Source organism: Glycine soja, chromosome 17, assembly GCF_004193775.1.
Source record: "Glycine soja cultivar W05 chromosome 17, ASM419377v2, whole genome shotgun sequence".
In the NCBI taxonomy this organism is placed as follows: Eukaryota; Viridiplantae; Streptophyta; class Magnoliopsida; order Fabales; family Fabaceae; genus Glycine; species Glycine soja.
In genome coordinates this window covers 24,301,090-24,321,313 of record NC_041018.1, presented here as the reverse complement: position 1 = coordinate 24,321,313, position 20,224 = coordinate 24,301,090, and the positions used below count along the sequence as shown (strand labels likewise).

The 20,224-nt window shown below is 38.9% G+C and overlaps 1 protein-coding gene across 3 annotated transcripts in view; it reads left to right on the top strand.

Annotated features, from left to right (window-relative positions):
- LOC114393018 (valine--tRNA ligase, chloroplastic/mitochondrial 2) overlaps positions 1 to 20,224 on the top strand; it is a 78,997-nt gene that overhangs the window by 27,185 nt on the left and 31,588 nt on the right. For all 3 annotated transcript variants that reach the window (XM_028354278.1, XM_028354276.1, XM_028354277.1), the window contains exons 8-14: positions 13,876 to 13,928; positions 14,029 to 14,090; positions 15,177 to 15,252; positions 17,997 to 18,080; positions 19,582 to 19,730; positions 19,811 to 19,928; positions 20,014 to 20,130. In XM_028354278.1, the coding sequence (XP_028210079.1) occupies positions 13,876 to 13,928; positions 14,029 to 14,090; positions 15,177 to 15,252; positions 17,997 to 18,080; positions 19,582 to 19,730; positions 19,811 to 19,928; positions 20,014 to 20,130 (659 nt within the window). The remainder of the gene's footprint in view (positions 1 to 13,875; positions 13,929 to 14,028; positions 14,091 to 15,176; positions 15,253 to 17,996; positions 18,081 to 19,581; positions 19,731 to 19,810; positions 19,929 to 20,013; positions 20,131 to 20,224) is intronic.

Genomic DNA, 20,224 nt, shown 5'->3' with positions numbered 1-20,224 from the left:
GTGAGGTAATACACGAGCCAGCTTAGTAGCCAGGATTTTGGACACTATTTTATAGACACATCCTATAAGAGAGATGGGTCTATAATCATGAAGAGTCTGAGGGTTAGTGGTCTTGGGTATGAGGGCTATGAATGAGGCATTGCTTCCTTTGGGGAATCTGCCATTGATATAAAACTCATCCAGGAACCTAGTAAAATCAGGTTTTAAAGTCTCCCAAAACTGCTTTATAAAATTGAAATTAAAGCCATCAGGACCAAGGCTTTTATCTCCTCCACAAGCCCACACTGCTGCTTTAATTTCCTCTTCAGAGAATCTAGCAATAAGGCATTCCTTGTCTTCTTGTCCAAGGGAAGAAAAGTGCACTCCATCCAGAGTTGGCCTATTTGGATTCTGCTCTGAGAATCTGTGTTTGAAGTGGTTTAAAACTGCAGTCTTAACTCTGTTAGGCTCTTGGACCCACTCACCTGCAATGAGCAGACCTTGAATAGCATTAATTCTCCTTCTGTGATTGATCACTCTGTGGAAATAAGCTGAGTTCCTATCCCCTTCTCTTAGCCACTTGACTCTTGATTTTTGCCTAAGCATGGATTCATAAGCAAGTGCTGCATTCCAAAGCTGTTCCTGTAGAGATTTCTTAAGCTCCACTTCAGCTTGAGATAAAATTGAAGCATTGCTACCAGCCTCCAAATCATTCAGCTCCTTCTTTAAATTCTGAATTTTAGAAGCATTGATAACACCATTTTGCGAGCTCCACTGCCTGATACATCCTTTAATGAACTTCAATTTCATCTTTAAGGCATAAACACCCCACCCACTAGGGTGATAATTGCCCCATCTATGAGACACCATTTTCTGAAAATCTTTGTCCTTCAGCCACCAGTCCATTATCTTGAAAGGTCTAGGCCCCCAATCAACTCCCAATCAACTGTTGGGCATAAAAGATATCACAACCTTTAACAGAGCGCTGTTGGGGAAATGGAGATGGACTATGATGCAGCAAAGTTCAGATCTTTGGGCTAAAATTCTGGATTCAAAATACGGAGGGTGGCGATCTCTAGTTGATGGCAGAAGCTCAAGCAATGGGTCCTTATGGTGGAAGGATTTAATGGAGGTCACACATGAACACCAGCTAAACAACATAATCCAACAACAAACAGTTTGGAAGGTGGGGTGTGGTGACAAAGCTAGATTTTGGGAGGATAATTGGGCTGGTGATGGGGAGATGCTAATGACAAAGTATCCAAGGCTTTACCAAATATCCAGCCAGCAACACCAAACTGTTCAACAAATGGGGAGACATACCGACACAGCATGGGAATGGAATTTTAGATGGAGAAGGCCTCTATTTGATTGTGAAATTGAGGCAGCTACCAGATTTCTAGAAGATACAACACATATTCATATTCATCCACATTTAACAGATTGCTGGAAATGGAGAGCAGATCCTAATGGACAATACACAACAAGGAGCGCCTACCTTTTGATGCAAGGAGAAGCAACTGAGGAAATTAATGATGGAGTGTTCACGGAGCTGTGGAAATTACAAATCCCACCAAAAGCAGCTATTTTTGCATGGAGATTGATTAAAGACAGATTGCCAACCAAGCTTAATCTAAGAAGAAGACAAATACAGCTAAGTGACTATCTATGCCCTTTCTGCAGGAATATGGAAGAGGATGCTTCCCATTTATTCTTCAACTGCCCAAAAATACAACCCTTGTGGTGGGAATCCCTCTCCTGGATAAACACATTGGGAGCTATGCCAGCCAATCCGAGGCAGCACTTCATTCAACATCCAAATGGTTTACTTGGGAAGAAACAATTTAGCAGATGGAAAGTTTGGTGGGTTGCCTTGAATCTCACAATTTGGCAACACAGAAATCAGCTCATTTTCTCCAATGAACCATTCAATGGCAGCAAGCTGATGGAGGAAGCAGTGTTTTTAGTATGGTCCTGGTTCAGACAGTTGGAGAAAGGGTTCACAGAGCATTATAATTGTTGGTCTAGCAACCTATCAGCTGCTTTTTGTAACTAGGATAGATGGGCTGGTTTTAAATATTGTAGTTATACTCCTAGCTTAGCTTTAATGGTGGACTAAACACCATCTCTGTCTCTATATGTATTCTTAGTACCCCTGGTACTCCCCTTATATATATATATATATATTACTTTTGCCGATCAAAAAAAAAAAAACTGTTGTAGACCTCAAAAGGATGGGGCAATGATCAGAAAAATCTCTATCAAGCACAAATTGGGTAGAATCTGGCCATTGGGACAGCCATTCATCAGATAGAAGAACCCTGTCCAGTCTACTCATTGCAGTTCCATTAGGTCTATACCATGTGAAGTTCCTCCCAACAGACCTGACCTCCTCCAAAGCCATATCGGAGATCCAAGAATTAAATTCAGAGATGCATGTTGAGTTCCCCACTGAATGAGATGAGCTGATCCTCTCATGCTGGTGTCTTATAGAATTAAAATCACCCACAATACACCAAGGGCCATCATGAAAAGAAGGTTTAAGGAGTTTAATCTCTTCCCACTGATCTCTCTTTCCCTGTAAATCACATGGAGCATATAAATTAGTGATGCAGACCCTTTTGTTTTCTTTAGTCCACATTCCTTCCAGCCAAATATAACCCCTTCCCACTACCCTTCTGTCCACCACAAAGGATTCATTATTCCATAAACACAAAAGACCTCCAGCTGCATTAGTAGAGGGGACAACCTCCCATGAAACATTAGCATCTCCCCATAAATATTGACAGAATGTTTTATCTATGGACTCCTTTTTAGTTTCCTGAATGCAGAGTAAGTCAACATTGTTGGCCAAGGTTAGCTTCCTAATGGTTGACCTCTTGACTCCACTACCCAACCCTCTAGAATTAAAGGACAAAATATTCATGATTCAAAGTGCTTCATTCCCATCACATCTGCTGGTGCATTAAAACCACTACTAATATTGGCCTCTTTCATCATGTTATCATTACTGTTATTATTCTCAACATAGGATACCCTCAAGTGTCTAACAATCTCCATGTGAAGGGCTTCCTCATTGTCTAAATAATCCTTGTTAAAACTGCTATTAGGGGCAGGACTGTGAGGTGGACATTGCAGCTTAGGAGTCAGCCCCTCTGGGTCTGAGATATGGATGTCCCTCCCTTTCAATTCATCTGTCATACTGTTTTCATTGATGGAATTCTGTGATACAAGCTTTTTTCCATTGTGACATGAATGTGGGCTACATTGTACATGGGTCTCGTGATTTACTGCTCCCCACTCCTTTCTTCTAACATACACCTTGAGGGTTGAAGAAGGCTTAATCCCCTTTTTAATTGGGCTTTTAGTTACCAAGCCCAGAGTCTGGTCCGAAACTTCCCCCTCCTCAGCTGCAAAGTTCCTTTGATAAGGGGGCGTTAAGTTTGAACCATGTTTGACCAGTGGAGAGGTCTCGGGACTAATAACTGAAGGTTCATCCTGCTTTGCCCAAAGGTTATTGGAATTTTTAAAAACAGTCTGGGGTGTGTCTTCAACGTCTACTTCCATAAAAAGCCTCTGTTGCTGGCTAGGACAGAAGGTCCTAGGTTCTGCCATGTCGACAGGTTGCATGTCCAGACAAAGTGGACCGTTGCATTCCTTTTGGCCCGCGTCTGGAGGTGTCAGGCCGACAGCAGTTGGCAGAGGCTCGTGACAGTGTTGGGAAGACACGTCAGCACCTGTCATGGTCTCCTTGCCTCTGCATGCAGGGTAAAGACCCACGGTCCGTCGTCTCCGGCGACGGTCCGCCATAGACGGCGATGACCAGGTAGAGGAACCGCTGACAGGACTGCCGAAGAAACGATCAGGAGAAAATCCATGCAAAATGTGGGTGTTCTGCTCCTCATCAGAATCTGCTAAGGCCGTGGAAAATGGTGATGGCGGGAATTGCTCCACCGCCGGCTCCCGCGATCCTCTTCCCCACCCAGACCCCAGCTCCTCACGCAAGTCCAGAAGGTATTGCCAATGGTGCTTGTGTCTGACGATAGTAAACCTGAAGTGGAGATGGAGTAAGAGCAACTATTGGCGCTGGAACAACAGGTGAAACCTCAAGAGGAACATTTTCAACGGTGGAGGAAAAGAAAGGAGTAGCCTAAAAAAAAAGTAACATCAGTAGAGACTAGATACCGTTGAATTTGAGAAGAGTAGCATCAGTAACCTTTTTGGAGACGAGGGTAGCCCAGAAAAGTACATTTAAGGGACTTGGCAAAAAGTTTGTTTTTACCCGGAGTGAGATCGTGGACAAAACATGTAATTCCAAAGACACAAAGGAATAGGGCGAAGGTCCTGTTGAGGATTCAATATGGAATAAGGAATCTGATTGTTGAGAACTAATGAAGGCATGAGGTAAATCAGATGCCAGGCTGTAAGAAGAGCATCTCCCGAAAAACGAAGTGGAGCATTATCGTGAAGAAGAGTGCATGCAGTTTCCACCAAGTGGCGGTTTTTGTGTTCAGCAACACCATTTGTTGTGGTGTATGGGCACATGATGTCTGATGAAGAATCCCCTGCGAGTTTAAAAAGGACTGAAACTAGGATGACAAATATTCTTGTTCATTATCAGTTTGCAAAATTTTGATTGAGAGGCCAAACTGATTTTGAATTTCAGCAGAAAAACTTTGAAAAATAGAAAAAACATCAGAATGATTCTTCATTAGAAAGACCCAAGTACAACAAGAAAAGTTGTCAATAAAAATTTCCTAATGTGGAACAGACTCTACTAGGACCATGAATATCATAATGAACTAAGGCAAAAGGTGGCAACACACTTATTGACATGAGACCAAAACTGGTACAAGTATGTTTACCTAGCTGACACAACTTGCATTGAAAGGACTTAACATTAAAAAGACTGAGAACTAAAAGATGCAATTTCTACAGATTCGGGTGCCCAAGGTGTTGATGTGAAAGAGTTGGAGATGCAGATGAGACACAGACAATTGGAGGCGTGAGCTGATATAATCCTCCAAACTCATGTCCTGCTCCAATCGTTCGTCTAGTGCATCGATCCTGTACAAGAACACATTTATTAACAAATAGGACCAAAAGATCAAGAGTGTGGGTTAGTTTGCTAATAGAGATTAAATTAAAAGGACAACCAAGAACAAATACGACATAATTCAATGAAAGTTGCAAAAGAGGATGTGTTTGTCCGATGGCTATCACAAGGGGCATTCAAAAATTGGCTTACCACATTGACTGCAAACATGATGTCTGGTCTGGTGTGAGGTAATTAAGTCTACCCACAAGTCATCGATATCTTCCTGGGTCTTTCAGTGGTTCCCCCTAACCTGGAAGAAGCTTGACATTGGGATCTGTAGGAGTACCACTAGGGAGACAATCAAGCATCCCTATCTCTGTAAGTATATCCAAAGCATACTTCCACTGGGAAACAACAATGCTAGAAGAGGGATAAGCAACCTCAATGCCTAAAATATTAGAGCGGCCCCAAACCTTTTGTCTGAAGCTGGTAGTGTAGATGAGATTTGAGCCGGGGAATATCGTTAGAGTCATCATCACCAGTAATGACGATGTTGTCAACATAGACAACAAGATAAACGCACTGGCTAGGTGGAGAATGTAGTGAAAACGTAGAATGATCAGTCTCACAACGAGTCATACCATATTGAATTAAGGTAGAACTAAAATGGCCAAGCCAAACACGAGGAGACTGCTTTAGGCTATAGAGAGAATGCCGATGGCACATGACATTTGATGTACAATTCCTTATGAGGTAAGAAAAGACTGAAATTGGGAAGACATGTATTCATGGGCATTATCGGTCTGCAAAAATTTAATGGTTGTCCCAAATTGATTCTGAATTTCATGTGAGAAACTTTGAAAGACAGAGAAAATATTAGATCGATTTTTCAGTAAGAATACCCAAGTACAACGAGAAAAATCATCAATAAAAGTGACAAAATAGTAAAATCCTAAAGAGGAACATACTAGATTAGGACCCCTAATATTAGAATGAACTAAACTAAAAGTTGATGCAGCACTCTTACTATAATGCATTTGGTGCCTAAAAAAGAAGAGTACCACTTAGAGAGATGAGAGGGAAAGGTAGAGAGAGAAACAAAGAGTGGGTGAGTGAGATCCGTGTTAGTTTCGTAGGTAGAGGACACAACTACAACAATGTGACGGTGAAAGATGATCGATGGAAAAACTCAGTCATGTTTGACTTGCGACAGGAAGGGAGACAAAACAGGAGAAACGCGTCGGTTATCTCCTCATTTTACTTTACACGATTCTTGGACGATGTGGGGGAGAAAGAGCTATGGTGGACGTTTAAGAAGTGGGGCGGCATAAGAGAAGTTTTCATTGTGCGAAACAGAAACATGAGTGGAAGGCGATATGGATTCGTAAGGTTTAAGGGCGTGGCGGATGTTAGGCTTCTTGAACGATAGCTAGAAAACATCATCCTAGGAGGCCTGAAGCTGCATATTAATCTACCCAAACACAACAAAGAAGAGAAGATAAAAGAGAAGCTTACAGAACCCAACAAGTCAAAACTTGATGATAGAGGAAAACGCAAAACAAAGGAGAATGCAACCATGTTCGAAAAAGGAAAAGAAAATGTTGTGGCTTGGTTCCAAGTGGGTGAGTCTTCAAGGGTGGCCCCAGATAAAAGGGTGGAGGCTTCGAATCGCAACGGGGCAAACTATGGCCCATATGCGAGTGTGGTTGTTAACAGTAGAAGGATTGAAAAAGAGATATAGAGGTGGTGCCTAAAGAGAACTCAAACAAAGGGGGTCCAACGGTACAAAGGTGGCACCCAATGGTACAATTAACGGTGCCGTTACAAAGAAAATCATGGTTGACAAAAGCATGGGTTGGGCATTTGCGGGACTTGGCGGTGTTTGATAGACTAGAGGAGGAACTTATGTGGAGTGGTGGAACAAAAGTAAAGCCAAAGTGTTTGGGTGGTGACATGGTACTGCTAATGGGCCTTGGGGAAGAGAAAGCTGTGGAGTTATGTAGAGAAGATGTTGACAGTGGGTTGCCGATGTTCCACTCATTGAAGAAATGGAGTCTAGGGCTGAAAACAAGGCTTAGATTAGTGTGGGTGGCATGTTGGGGAATCCCTCTGCATGCTTGGGACATTTTGAACATCAAGAAAATTGTAGAATGTATAGGTGATGTCGTCGATTTGGAGGAGGTGAATTAAGTAGGGCTAAAGAGGAGGTGAAATAGTTTTTTCAAAGTAGATTAATGGAACCCACAGATGATAGGCCAAATCTAGATGGGGTTGAATTTAAGTCGATTAGCCAGCAAGACAACTCTCATCTGGTTGCTCCATTTGAGGAAGGGGAGGTCAAGGCTGCTGTTTGGGAATGTGGTAGCATGAAAAGTTCAGGACCAGATGGTCTGAATTTCAAGTTCATCAAGGAATTCTGGAACGTAATGAAGATGGATGTTATGCACTTCCTTGGGGAATTTTATGCTAATGAAATTTTCCCAAGGGGAAGCAATGCCTTGTTTATAGCCTTAATTCCTAAGGTGCACGATCCACAAGGTCTCAATGAATACATATCTATTTCACTCATAGGGTGTATTTACAAGATCGTTGACAAGATCCTATCATCTGGGCTTAAGAAAGTGTTGCCTGGAATTATTGATGAGTGACAAAGTGCATTCATAGAGGGCAGACACTTAATCTACAGTGTTGTTGCTAATGAGGCTATTGATGAAGCAAGGAGATGTAAGAAAAGATGCTTAGTCTTTAAACTAGACTATAAGAAAGCATATGACTCAGTGAGCTGGGAGTTCCTCCTCTACATGCTAAAGCATATGGGCTTCTATGTAAAATGGGTATGTTGGATAGCTGGGTGTCTGAGATCATCATTTATATTAGTGCTGGTCAATGGGTCTCCCACCTCAAAGTTCTCATCACAATGGGGTCTTAGACAAGGGGACCCATTGGCACCATTCAAGTTCATTATTGTAGCGGAAGGCTTAACATGTTTGATGCGGGAAGCTTAGAAGATGTTTGAGGGTTTCTTGGTTGGAAGGAAGAAGGTAGAAGTCAGTATACTACAATACGCTGACAATATTGTGTTTTTTGGTGAGGCCACGATGACTAATGTTGCTGCCATCAAAACCATGCTTTGGAGTTTTGAGATGGTGTCAGGACAGAAAATTAATTTTGCAAAGAGCTGCTTTGGTGCTTTTGGGATGTCAGATGAGTGGGTAAATAACGCCGTTGATTTTCTAAGCTGTCGCTTGCTATCTGTGCCATTTACCTACTTGGGGATCCCCATTGGGGCTAACCCATGGCGAAGCGAGACATGGGAAACCATCATTGCAAAGTGTGAGAAAAGACTATCAAATTGGAGACAAAGACACCTATCCTTTGGAGGGAGTGACTCTAATTAAATGTGCTAACATCTATTCCTATTTTCTATTTCTCTTTTATTAGGGTCCCAATGGTGGTGGGTAGGTTGGAAAGGTTGCAGCGGTGGTTGTTATGGGGAGGGGGAGATGACCAAAAGAAAATATCATGGGTCAGTTGGGAGGATATCTGCACATCTAGGGAGAAAGGAGGATTGGGGATTCGAGATTTGAGGAAGTTTGATATTACGCTGTTAGGAAAATGACGTTAGAACTTATTTCATAACCAGGGGGAGTTATTGGTAAAGATCTTGAAATCAAAGTACGGAGGATGGAGACAGATGGTTGAAGAAAGAAAGAATCAAAAGGAATTGATTTGGTGGAAGGATTTATGCGCTGCGCGTGGGGCAATAGAGGAAGGCAAGTGGTTTAACAATGTTGTGAGGTGGAAATTGGGGAGCGGTAAAAAGATAAAGTTTTGGGAAGATGGTTGGGTTGGAGGAGGTGAGTAGATGCTGGGGAAACACCCAAGACTCTATAGTATTTTAGAACAACAACATCATGAGGTACATCCAATGGGTTGGCTGCGGAAGGGGTTTGGGAATGGAGTTTTAGACGGAGAAGGAACCTGTTGGAAAGTGAACTAGAGATGGCATCAAACTTCATGCAAGAAGTAGAAGCGATACTAATACAACCTCTATATTTTGATAAGTGGGTGTGGATGGTGAATCCAAGTGGGGAATATACAGCCAAAAAGTGCATATGGTTTGCTAAGTCAAGAGGGTCAGGTGGAGGACAACAACGATAAGGAGGTTTTTGTAGATTTATGAAAGATGAAAGTGCCCAACAAGATTCAGCATTTTGTATGGAGACTGGTTCGGGACAAGTTGCCAATTGGGAAGAACCTAAGGAGAAGGAATGTAGAGTTAGATGTTCGTTATGCTTAACACAACAGGAGGATACATTACACATTTTCTTTCACTGTAGGTGTTGCCTATGTGGTGGGAATGTCTATCTTGGGTACAAATCAAATTTGTTTTCCCAGCAAATCCAACATATCATTTCGTACAACATCCATACTGTCATCTGCCTGGGCTAATTCATAATAGGTGGCATACCCTGTGGGCTTCTCTCACCTGGTGTATATGGTATCAAAGGAACAAATTGGTCTTTTCAGGCGAAGCATTTGATGGACAGAAAGTCTTTGAACAAGCTCTACTTTTCTGCTGGCTGTGGCTAAACAATTTCGAGAGAAACTTCAATATACCTTTCCATTACTGGTCCAGCAACATTAAGGCTGTTGTTTTGTATAGGGGGGAGGGTTATACTAACTAATTTTTTGTTGTTGTTGGGTTCTCAGTTGTATTATTGGTTACTGGACTCTGTACACCAATATGTACTTCATCTGGTCCATATTAGGACACCATAGTTTGATGTATTGACTAGTATGGCTGAGCTGTACATATATCAGTACAACTTGTACTGTTTTACTATTTTATATATATTACATGCTTATTTTTGCCGATAAAAAAAAAGTGATGCAGCGGTTTTATTGACTCCATGACTATAAGACTGATGAACATGTTTTCACAATTGACACTCACATTGTAATGACTTAAGAGTAGAGAGACTAGGAACCAAAAGACGCAATTTGTCCAAATTGGGATGACCAAGGCACTAGTGAGCTAGATCTAGGGAGGCAACGGAGACGCAGGCAACCAGCAGTGAAAGTTGATACAATCCTCGAGACTCATGTCCTGTTCCAATAGTTTGTCCAATGCATCAATCCTGAACAAGAACAAAATTATTAACAAATAGGATAGAAAAGTTTAGTGAGTGAGTGAACTTGCTAATTGAAATTAAATTGAAAGGTCAACCAAAAACAAACAAAACAAAATCTAAAGAAAGGTTAGGGAGTGGATGAGTCTAACTAATGCCACAAACTTTTATTTGAGAAGCATTTGCGAGAGTAACAAAAGGCAATGAATCCGAAAAAGACATTGAGTGAAAAATGATTGGTTACCAGTCATATGATCAAAGACACCCGAATCAAGTATCCAAGTGCCAAGGGCAGAGGATTGGGAGACAAAGGCTATATGATTACCAGATTGAACCACAATAGTAATAGGTGAGGCAGGTTGCTTGGGAGTTCGGAATTGAAGAAAATCTGTATAATCAAAGGTGGAAATAGTCACATTGGTAAACAAAGTGGAACCAAATGGATTGAGGGATGTTTAAGATCCGCATCTCTTTCAATACTAGTGAATGGAAGCCCCTCGGCTGAGTTCATTCCACAAAGAAGACTTAGGGAAGGGGATCCATTAGCATCTCTTCTCTTTAATGTTGTTGCTGAAGCTCTAAATGGATTGATGAGGAATGCTATGGAGAAAAATTTGTTCAGAGGATTCCCAGTGGGCTCAAACAATGTGAGAATAAGCATCCTACAATATGCGGATGACTCAATTTTCTTTGGCGAAGCATCAATGGAGAATGTCAAGGCAATCAAAGCTATCCTGAGGACCTTCGAACTCGTATTAGACTTGTATTAGGCCTCAAAATTAACTTTGCAAAAAGCTGTTTTGAAGCAATTGGGGTGTCAAACCAATGGAAGCAAGTTGCAGCCAATTACTTGAATTGTAGTTTGCTGGCCATTCCTTTTGTTTACCTGGGCATGCCTATTGGGGCAAACCCGAGGCGATGTCAATTGTGGGATCCTATCATTGACAAATGTGAGAGAAAATTAGTAAAGTAGAAGCAAAGACACATTTCTTTTGGGGGGAGAGTGACCCTTATTCAGTCAATGTTAACATCAATTCCCATTTATTTCTTTTCTTTTTTCAGGGTCCCTAATAGAGTGGTGGACAAGCTGGTGAGTTTACAACGCAAATTTCTATGGGGTGACGGATATGAGCAAAACAAGATTGCATGGATCAAGTGGGAGACAGTGTGCCTCTCAAAAGAAAAAGGGGGATTGGGCCTCAAGGACATTAATACTTTCAATCTTGCATTGCTTGGCAAATGGAAATGAAATCTATTTCAACATCAAGGAAAATTATGGGCTAGGGTGTTGGAGTCAAAATATGTTGGTTGGAGGTGCTTGGATGTACCATCTCGAGACACCAATGAATCAATATGGTGGAGGGACTTAAAAATGACTTTACAACATTCGCAACAGGGCCTAGCTCTTCAAAATGGAACGTTGTGGAGGGTTGGATGTGGTGATAGAATCAAGTTTTGGGAGGACAACTAGGTTACTGGGGAGGAAACATTATTAGCAAAATATCCCAGATTATATCTCATTTCTTGTCAGCAAAATCAGGTCATCCGGTAGATGGGAGCTCATAAGGACACAAGGTGGGAGTGAGATTTCATATGGAGGAGGCCACTTTTCGACAGTGAGATTGTCATGGCTGATAGCTTCATAAGAGATGTTGAAAGTAAGATAATACAACCACATAGAAGAGATGAATGGGTGTGGAAGGCAGATCCAAGTGGGCAATACTCAGCACAAAGTGCTTATAATATGTTAAGGGGGAAAACATTAAAGGGGAATCATGATGGATGTTTTGAGGAGTTATGGAAAATAAAGATTCCAAGCAAAATTTTAGTCTTTGCTTGGAGGTTACTTAGAGATAGATTGCCAACAAAAACAAACTTGCAAAGGCGACAGGTTGAGATCAATAATATGTGCTGTCCATTCTGCAGAAGCATGGAGGAGGATGCAGCCCACTTATTTATCCATTGCAGCAAAATCCTTCCTATATGGTGGGAATCCTTGTCTTGGGTGAATATCCAAGGTGCTTTCCCGCAAACCCCAAGGCAACATTTCCTTCAACATGTAACTGGTTTGGCTGGTGGTTGGCTTTGACATTGGTTCATATGGCAGCAGAGGAACAAAATACTGTTTTCCAATGAAACCTTCAATGGCAACAAATTGTTGGATGATGCAACATTCTTACTCTAGACATGGTTTAGAAGTTTGGAGAAAGATTTTACAACCCATTTTAAGCAATGGTCAAATAATCTTAGAGCTGGTTTTGTGTATTAGCCGAGGATAGCAGCCATAGGATAAAAGTAGATATAGACTCTTGTATGTAGCCAGCTTTTGCTTCCTATCGAGACTGTATTAAGTCTGATATCCGAAACCAATTGTATGGACTATCACAATTATGTACTCTTTGTACCTCTGGTACTTCGATATATATATATATATATATATATATATATATATATATATATATTATATTTGCTAATAAAAAAAAAGAAAGTGGAATCGTTGTAGCTGCCGATGTGGGCCATAAATAATAAGGATAAAGGGCTTGAAAACTTTACTGGAGTGAAGGGAGGTCAGTGGTAGGGTCGTCGACGTTTGGTTTTCACTGAAAAATGGGCGTCACACCACTGTTTGGCTATTGGTGTGAAGGAGCAGTAGCTAGAGGGGTTGCCAGAGTGTGGGTGGTGCCAGAAAGCTGCAGGTGGGGGTCACCAGAAGAAGGCAAGGCTGGCAGAAGCATTGGAAGTTGAACAAAAAGGGAGGTTTAAGTGTTTGGCTGCTAGGTGTGAAGCAGTAGTTGTCATAGGGTTGCCAGAGTATGGGATGTACCGGAAAAGGGCAGGCAAGGGTCACCAAAGGGAGGCGAGTGTGGCACTTGGGTTGCCAGAAGGTGTGATGTGTCGAGGAGGTCGTTTCGAGACTGTTTGGTTGGAGCACGTGAATCTAACGCGCCAGAGAACAAAGGCGCGTGGCAGCGTGTTTAGTAGAGAGGGGGTTGCCGGGAAGTGGCGACAAGGGTCGCTGGGTCAAACCAGCGAAGGTGGGACACGGTAAATGTGAGAGGGGATCAAACCCTAATCACTGATACCATAAAGAATTTACTAAATGTGTCTGAACAACATCACACAGCTCTGAATTTATAATATATTTACAATGAATACAAATAAATGTGATTGCTTATTCTAAGCCTAATCAGCTAATAATTAGGGATTCTACCACTAATTCTAACAATATCAAGTTTCCCTCGACAGGTACACAAAACCCAGAGGTAGATCTCCTAATAGTGGGAGAACCAGCCTAATCGACATTTGAGTAGTCAACTACTTGAGCATGCATGACCTCTGTCTTTGTTGAAAATCAGAATATAATATTCTGATTCTATTAATAATAGCGGTTATGGGTACATAATACTTGACTTAGAGGAAACATAATATCCTCTATTTATGTATAACTAATGCAATCAACCTGTATAAACACACATCCACTATGTATTCAAACACTTGGTTTTCACTCAACTATCCCTCTGTTTTCTCCTATTTTAACATCTTGGAAGTAATTTATCTCTTTAGAAGCTAACTTTATTCTTTTCTCGTAATGACAATAACTTTGGTTTTAAGAGTGACTTTCAATTCAGCACCTGTTAGATTTTATACACATGTACATGTTGTATTCACATTTTACATTATCTAGAGGTGTATGACGTGAATCTCTTTGGCTTCTGCTTTCTTCAGGTTCGTATATGGTAAACTGGTCACCTACTCTACAAACTGCTGTTTCTGACTTGGTAAGTTACTTTTTCATTCGGATTTTACATTACTCTTGTTAGTTGTTACTACTTATTTGGTTCTTGAATGTCCGGATTGAACCTTTCCCTTTATGCTTAGGAAGTTGAGTATTCAGAAGAGTCTGGATATCTTTATCATATCAAGTATCGTGTTGCCGGAAGGTACATAGTAGATGGTTCCTTAAATTATTCAATGGTGTATATATATATTGTAAAAGCATATTGTCTGAGCCTTTGGGGAAACCTTTAAGTTGTTTTGATAATATTTATTCAAATGTAGATGTAGAGTTAACAATAGTGAACTATGGTGACCCCTTGCCACTATATGCACTGTCATAGCATCACACTTCACTGTAGCGGCTGCAATAGCGGCATTTCATGATGCTTTAGCACTGCTATGCTGATGGTGTCCAAAATCCTGATAATGGCCTCCAATAATAACATTAGAGAGGCATTTTGTGGAGCTAATTTTTGGAATTTGGATAAAAAATGCATTTTAGCTTGTAGAAAACCCTTTCAAAGTTCTTAAGTATCATGTCTCACTTGTCTCCTCTCCTACCTTGAGACCGTTCATTGACCACTGTGTGACCCTTCAGTGACTTTCTACCAACCCAGATAGCATTTTTTTTACTTATCTCTTGTTCTCATTCTCAGTTTTTTTTCCCCAGTTGTCTCTGGTAATCTTGTTCTCATAAATCTATGTTTTCTGTGTTTTAGTCTCTCTACTCTGAGTTCCTGTTTTTCCTGTTTTTCCTGTTTTTCCTGTTTTCTGTTGGTCTTTTTAATCCATTAGTCTATGTTCTCTGTTTATTGTGTGTCTTTGGCCGTCTACCTCCCAAAGAACCAAACCCATTCATTCCCTCTCTCTCTCTCTCGTCATGACATCCTTTGTTACTATTTACTTGTATGCTTGCTTAACAGCTAATAATAACCTTTAACTTTTTATTGTTAATTATGAAAATGTCAAGATTTTTAAGTTTTTATTTATTTATTTATTTTTATGTATAGTATGAATTTTTGTTTGTCATCACACCAGGATGCATGAAATTGAAATCTTTAATCTTCAATATCTATTTTAGTGATGACATAAAAACTGGCATCATCATCTCTCCATTTGAATTTGATTAATTTGTGTAGGTTTTCTTTTATTTTCATACTTTGGAATGAGATTTATTTTCTCTGTAGATGCACCTTGTGGATTTTCAATTACTGTTAGCATTGATGTTGTGGAGATTACTCATTTTGTAGGAGTGATTTCTTGACTGTGGCTACTACACGACCGGAGACTTTATTTGGTGATGTGGCATTAGCAGTTCATCCAAAGGTAGGATGAATTTAGTTAAACATATGCAGTAAATTTCGCTGTGTGCCATGGTAATTGAAAGCCATTTGTGTGGCATGCTTCCACAACACGTGGAGCATAGTTGAGCATTCATATTTTCTTTCCCTCTATGTATGAAATAGTACTTTAAAATGGAATTATTTTTAACCATCTTCTGGCTTGTATAATGTACTTTATATTTCGAACACGGACAAACATAATATTTCCATTTTTTTCACTATTTACTATTTAGTAATACTATAGTAGCTGATTTCATAAATCTATGAAATTCCCTAAACCAAATAATATATTTTTCTTATTATTTATTAAGAATTACTGTATAGGTAGAAGGGCCCTCAATAATTGCAAAACCTAATTTGTTAAAAATTTATTGGATTGAAACTATTTGCACTGGCACAAACATGATATATATATATATATATATATATATATATATATATATATATATATATATATATATATATATATGTATGTATGTATGTATGTATGTACTTGTTTAATCATTCATTTGCATGTGTGTTCACATATTTTGATAGATATAATGAGTAACGAGAGAAGTGATCACTGTAGTAAATTGAGACGATTTCCTTGAAGATTGTTTGGTATGAAGGAATCCTAAGTTTCAGTTATCTAGCATATATAGTCATATAGGACGTATTGAAGAAATGAGAAAGATAAATAGTGTGTGTTGTTTTAGGGACTGATAGGGAAAAAAATAACTATATGGGAGGAAGAATACTTCTTGTATATTAATTTAGGTTGGGTTGTCTCTAATTACGTATAAATGCAGAATGGAAAGTAAATAAAAGGGGGATCAGATCAAATCAGAGAGATTTGATTTTGACCCAAAATAATATCCGAATCAGATCAATTAGAATAATCTGATCTTGATCTTAATTATTCAATCTTCTAGAATACTAATTCAAAAACAAGCATACAGCTGTTGACACCCCACTCAAGTTGGTGCATAGATGTCGAGCATGCCCAACTTGCTTACAAGAAACTCAAAGTTGGGCCTAAATATCCTTTTGTAAGAATGTCAACAACTTGCTGTGAAGTAGGAACAAAGGGCATGCAAATCAAGTCGGCATCCACCTTTTCCTTTATAAAATGTCTATCAATTTCAATATGCTTGGTTTGGTTATGTTTAACAGGGTTCTAGGAGATACTAATTGCAGCCTTGTTATCACAATTCAGCTTCATTGGAAAAGTTATAGGAAGCTGGAACTCTTCTAGAATCCTTTTAAGTCATAAAATCATACAAACACCTTGGGTCATTGCCCTATACTCAGCCTCAGCACTGGTCCTTGCTACTACATTTGGCTTTTTGCTCCTCCAAATAACCTAGTTTTCCCAACATGTATCCAAACAGCAGTAGATCCAAATAGATGATAGGTTGCATCAAAAGCTCAGCTATCCATCCAACCCCTGAACACTTTGTTGAAGTCTCAGCCAAAAAAGGTAGCACAAGAAAATGAACCAGAAAAATGCTCAACCCCAATAACAAAAGAGAACACTCTGATGGACAGATACAAATGGTAATTCGCAGTGCTTTGAGAATAAATCATTACAGGGTGATAGCAGCTGGAGGTGGGGCACAGCTTTGCATGAGATGTCAGTTGGAGATTGACATTGATAGAGTATACAATAGCTTTGCAGTTATAATCACTTAGTTAAGTTTGTAATCACTTAGTGTCTATTGTAACAAAGTATCTGTTGTAACTAACTAACTGAAGTCAATTATGCTGAGCTGTAGTCTAGTCAGTATAAATATCCGTACCTGTACTTCAATAGCACTAATTTAATATCATTTTCAGTTTACACAAATCTTTCTCTCTTTATGTTCATCTTTTCAGTTTTTTTAGTTTCTTCAGACATGGTTGAAAATGTGGTGGCCACTACAAGTGGCTGGGTTCAATCTTGGATAGTGTTTACAGCAGAGAAAAAAGAAATCACAAAACAAAGGTACTGGGGGATTATCTCGCCTGAAAAGTTCACTGGTGGCTGAATCTAGATGTATATTTTGCTGTAAAATTCAACAGAAGTTTGGTGGCTGTTAAAGGTCACTCGCAGTTGTGGACAGTGGGAAGGGGTTGAAGCCAAGCTCTTTGGATGGGAGCTTGGCTGCTTGAGGCAAGAGGGAATAAAGCTACTAAAAATTAGAACCACATAAAATCAATCACCATACAAAGTGGTTCTGCATCTTGAGACTTGAGTAGTGGAATGAATTAGGTAAAGGAGGATGGTTTTGATATCATATCATATTGAAATGAGAAAGAAATGGGATGGAATTATTTAGTGAAAAGACACTCGACTTCATAGTTGCACGCACACACATACACATACAGTTCATGATAAAATTTACAAGGCTAAGTGGGTGATATGTCCTTGACACTAATTCATATCAACGCTAAATGTATTTAATGTGTGGTGCATGTGATTATTCTAACAGGATACATAAAATTCCAAATTCACCCATTTAGTTTATAATTAATAACGAAAATAATGGACTTTTAAATTTTCGTACATTAATAAAAAAAGAAAAAAAGTATATTTTGTACCCTAACAGATGCTTTGCCTTGGCAATTTAGATTCTTGCATATCAAACCAATTTATGTCTGACCTTATAATCTAAATTTCCCTGTACAGTTTGTTATCAGAAATTAATGTTTATGATATTTTGTCCTTTCAAATCCTAAAATATTCTATTTTCCACTAAATTGCAGGATGATCGATATTCCAAGTATATTGGTATGATGGCAATTGTACCTCAGACATTTGGCCGTCATGTTCCTATCATTGCTGACAAGGTATAGAAGTGCCAATTTGTTCAACTAATGTAGTTCTTTTTAATATTATTATTATTATTGTCGTGCTTGATTACTGATTATGCTGTTTGCTTTGATTTGTTATTAGAAATTCAATTTATGTAAAGATTGTTTAATGTTTACTAGACAATTAGAAGAGAATAATAAATGCATTTGTTGCTGTCATTTTATACGTATTGCTTTGGTGATCAGTAAATGAGTCTTTTAAGATGTTACTTTATGTATATTCTTGACTCTTTCCCCTTCACCTTTTCTCTAAATCCATGTTTTTTTTAATAATAGTATATGTACATATAGTGTTTGTGAATCAGGATAGAGGCAGAAAAGTGAAAACTCAACTCTAGGTATCCTTTTAGTACAATCTACTAATTAGGAAATTAAAATGTGAGTTGCTCATCGATGGATGCATAGTAGGTCTCTTAATAGACTTAAAGTTGATTGACAAGTAAGCTATCATCTAGTACGTTTCCAATGCATATGGTTTCTTCTGATTTTCTTATCTTCCATGCAAAGGTTTTGTTTCTTTGTGGTATGATTGCTGATTACAATTGGTGAGGGCCTTTTCTCTTGCTTTTTCCCAATCTGGATCTCTTTTGTAATTAGCTGTTTGAATTTCATATATCCTTATCATACATCAGTTTTCCTTCTTGTAAAAGAATACTAAGAGAGAAGAAAGGAAAGGAGGAAAGTATGTTTTCCCGTAATAGTAGTTAGATTTAGGCATTTCTAAAATATGTTTTTTACACTAACTATAGTTGAATCTATATTTTCAGTGAATGATTTACAGCATTTGTACCCATATCTAATCTTATCAAGATCATGCAATTTTCGATCAAATCAATTATCTTATCAAAGGCTAATATAAGGAAACTAAATATCGAATTACAATCAACAACTATATTTGTTTCCGATCAGCTGATTATTAGGATGTAATTAGTCCTGCAGTTATTTCTTCTCTCTATTGTAAATACTATGTAAAATACTTTAGAAAAACACACTTTTTGCTTTGGCATATCTAAATTAATGAACTAAGTCAAGTTGATGTGTAATACAATACAACTAGTACAATCCCAACCTGATAACACCCTGTATGTTCTAATAGCTACTGTTGAAAGAGGGAAATGAGAGACATAGAGCTGCTGAATCCGTGTGCTCGAATGACACCATGGATTTTGAATTATATTGGCTTATTATAATAATACACATAATTAGAGGAGATTTTGTTCCTCTAAATCAGTTAGGACTTGCCTATAAATCATCTATGCAGTAAATACAGAATATTTGAATATGATTTTCAGCAGCTACTTTCTAAATCTAACTTTTCTGCTTGTGGCAATAAAATTTCCTTGTTACAATTTATAATACATTTTTTAAATGTTGCTACTTTTGCCACTAATGATTTTGCAACCACTGTTTCATGGACAATTCTAAAGTGAAATTTTTGTCATTATTCGTCTATATTGATTTATGTTATGTGTCACAGCATGTGGATAGAGAATTTGGAACAGGAGTATTGAAAATTAGTCCAGGACATGATCATAATGACTATCTACTTGCTCGAAAGCTTGGTCTTCCGATACTTAATGTGATGAATAAGGATGGAACACTAAATGATGTTGCTGGGTTGTACAGGTATTTGTAGAACTATCTTATTAAGCTGTTGTTTACCATATGTTGTTGTGACTAATATATGCGAGCCACATCTGTCATAGTGGTCTTGATCGTTTTGAGGCTCGAAAAAAACTATGGGCAGAGCTTGAGGAGACAAGATTAGCTGTGAAAAAAGAACCACACACTTTACGAGTTCCCAGATCTCAGCGTGGTGGAGAAGTAAGATTTTCTTAGTTGATAACTTGCATTATTTTTTTGCTGATTTGTTTCTCACTTGGAACTTTTCTTCATATTTTTTAATCAGGTGATAGAACCACTTGTTAGTAAGCAGTGGTTTGTGACTATGGAGCCTCTTGCTGAGAAAGCTCTTCAAGCAGTTGAAAAAGGAGAACTGACCATAATTCCGGAAAGATTTCAAAAGGTTTGCATATAAATTTTTAGACATACACATCCAATCTTAGATGCATATAGTCAAGGGCTGTTTTATTGCTTAAAAATAATAAACAATGATTTTG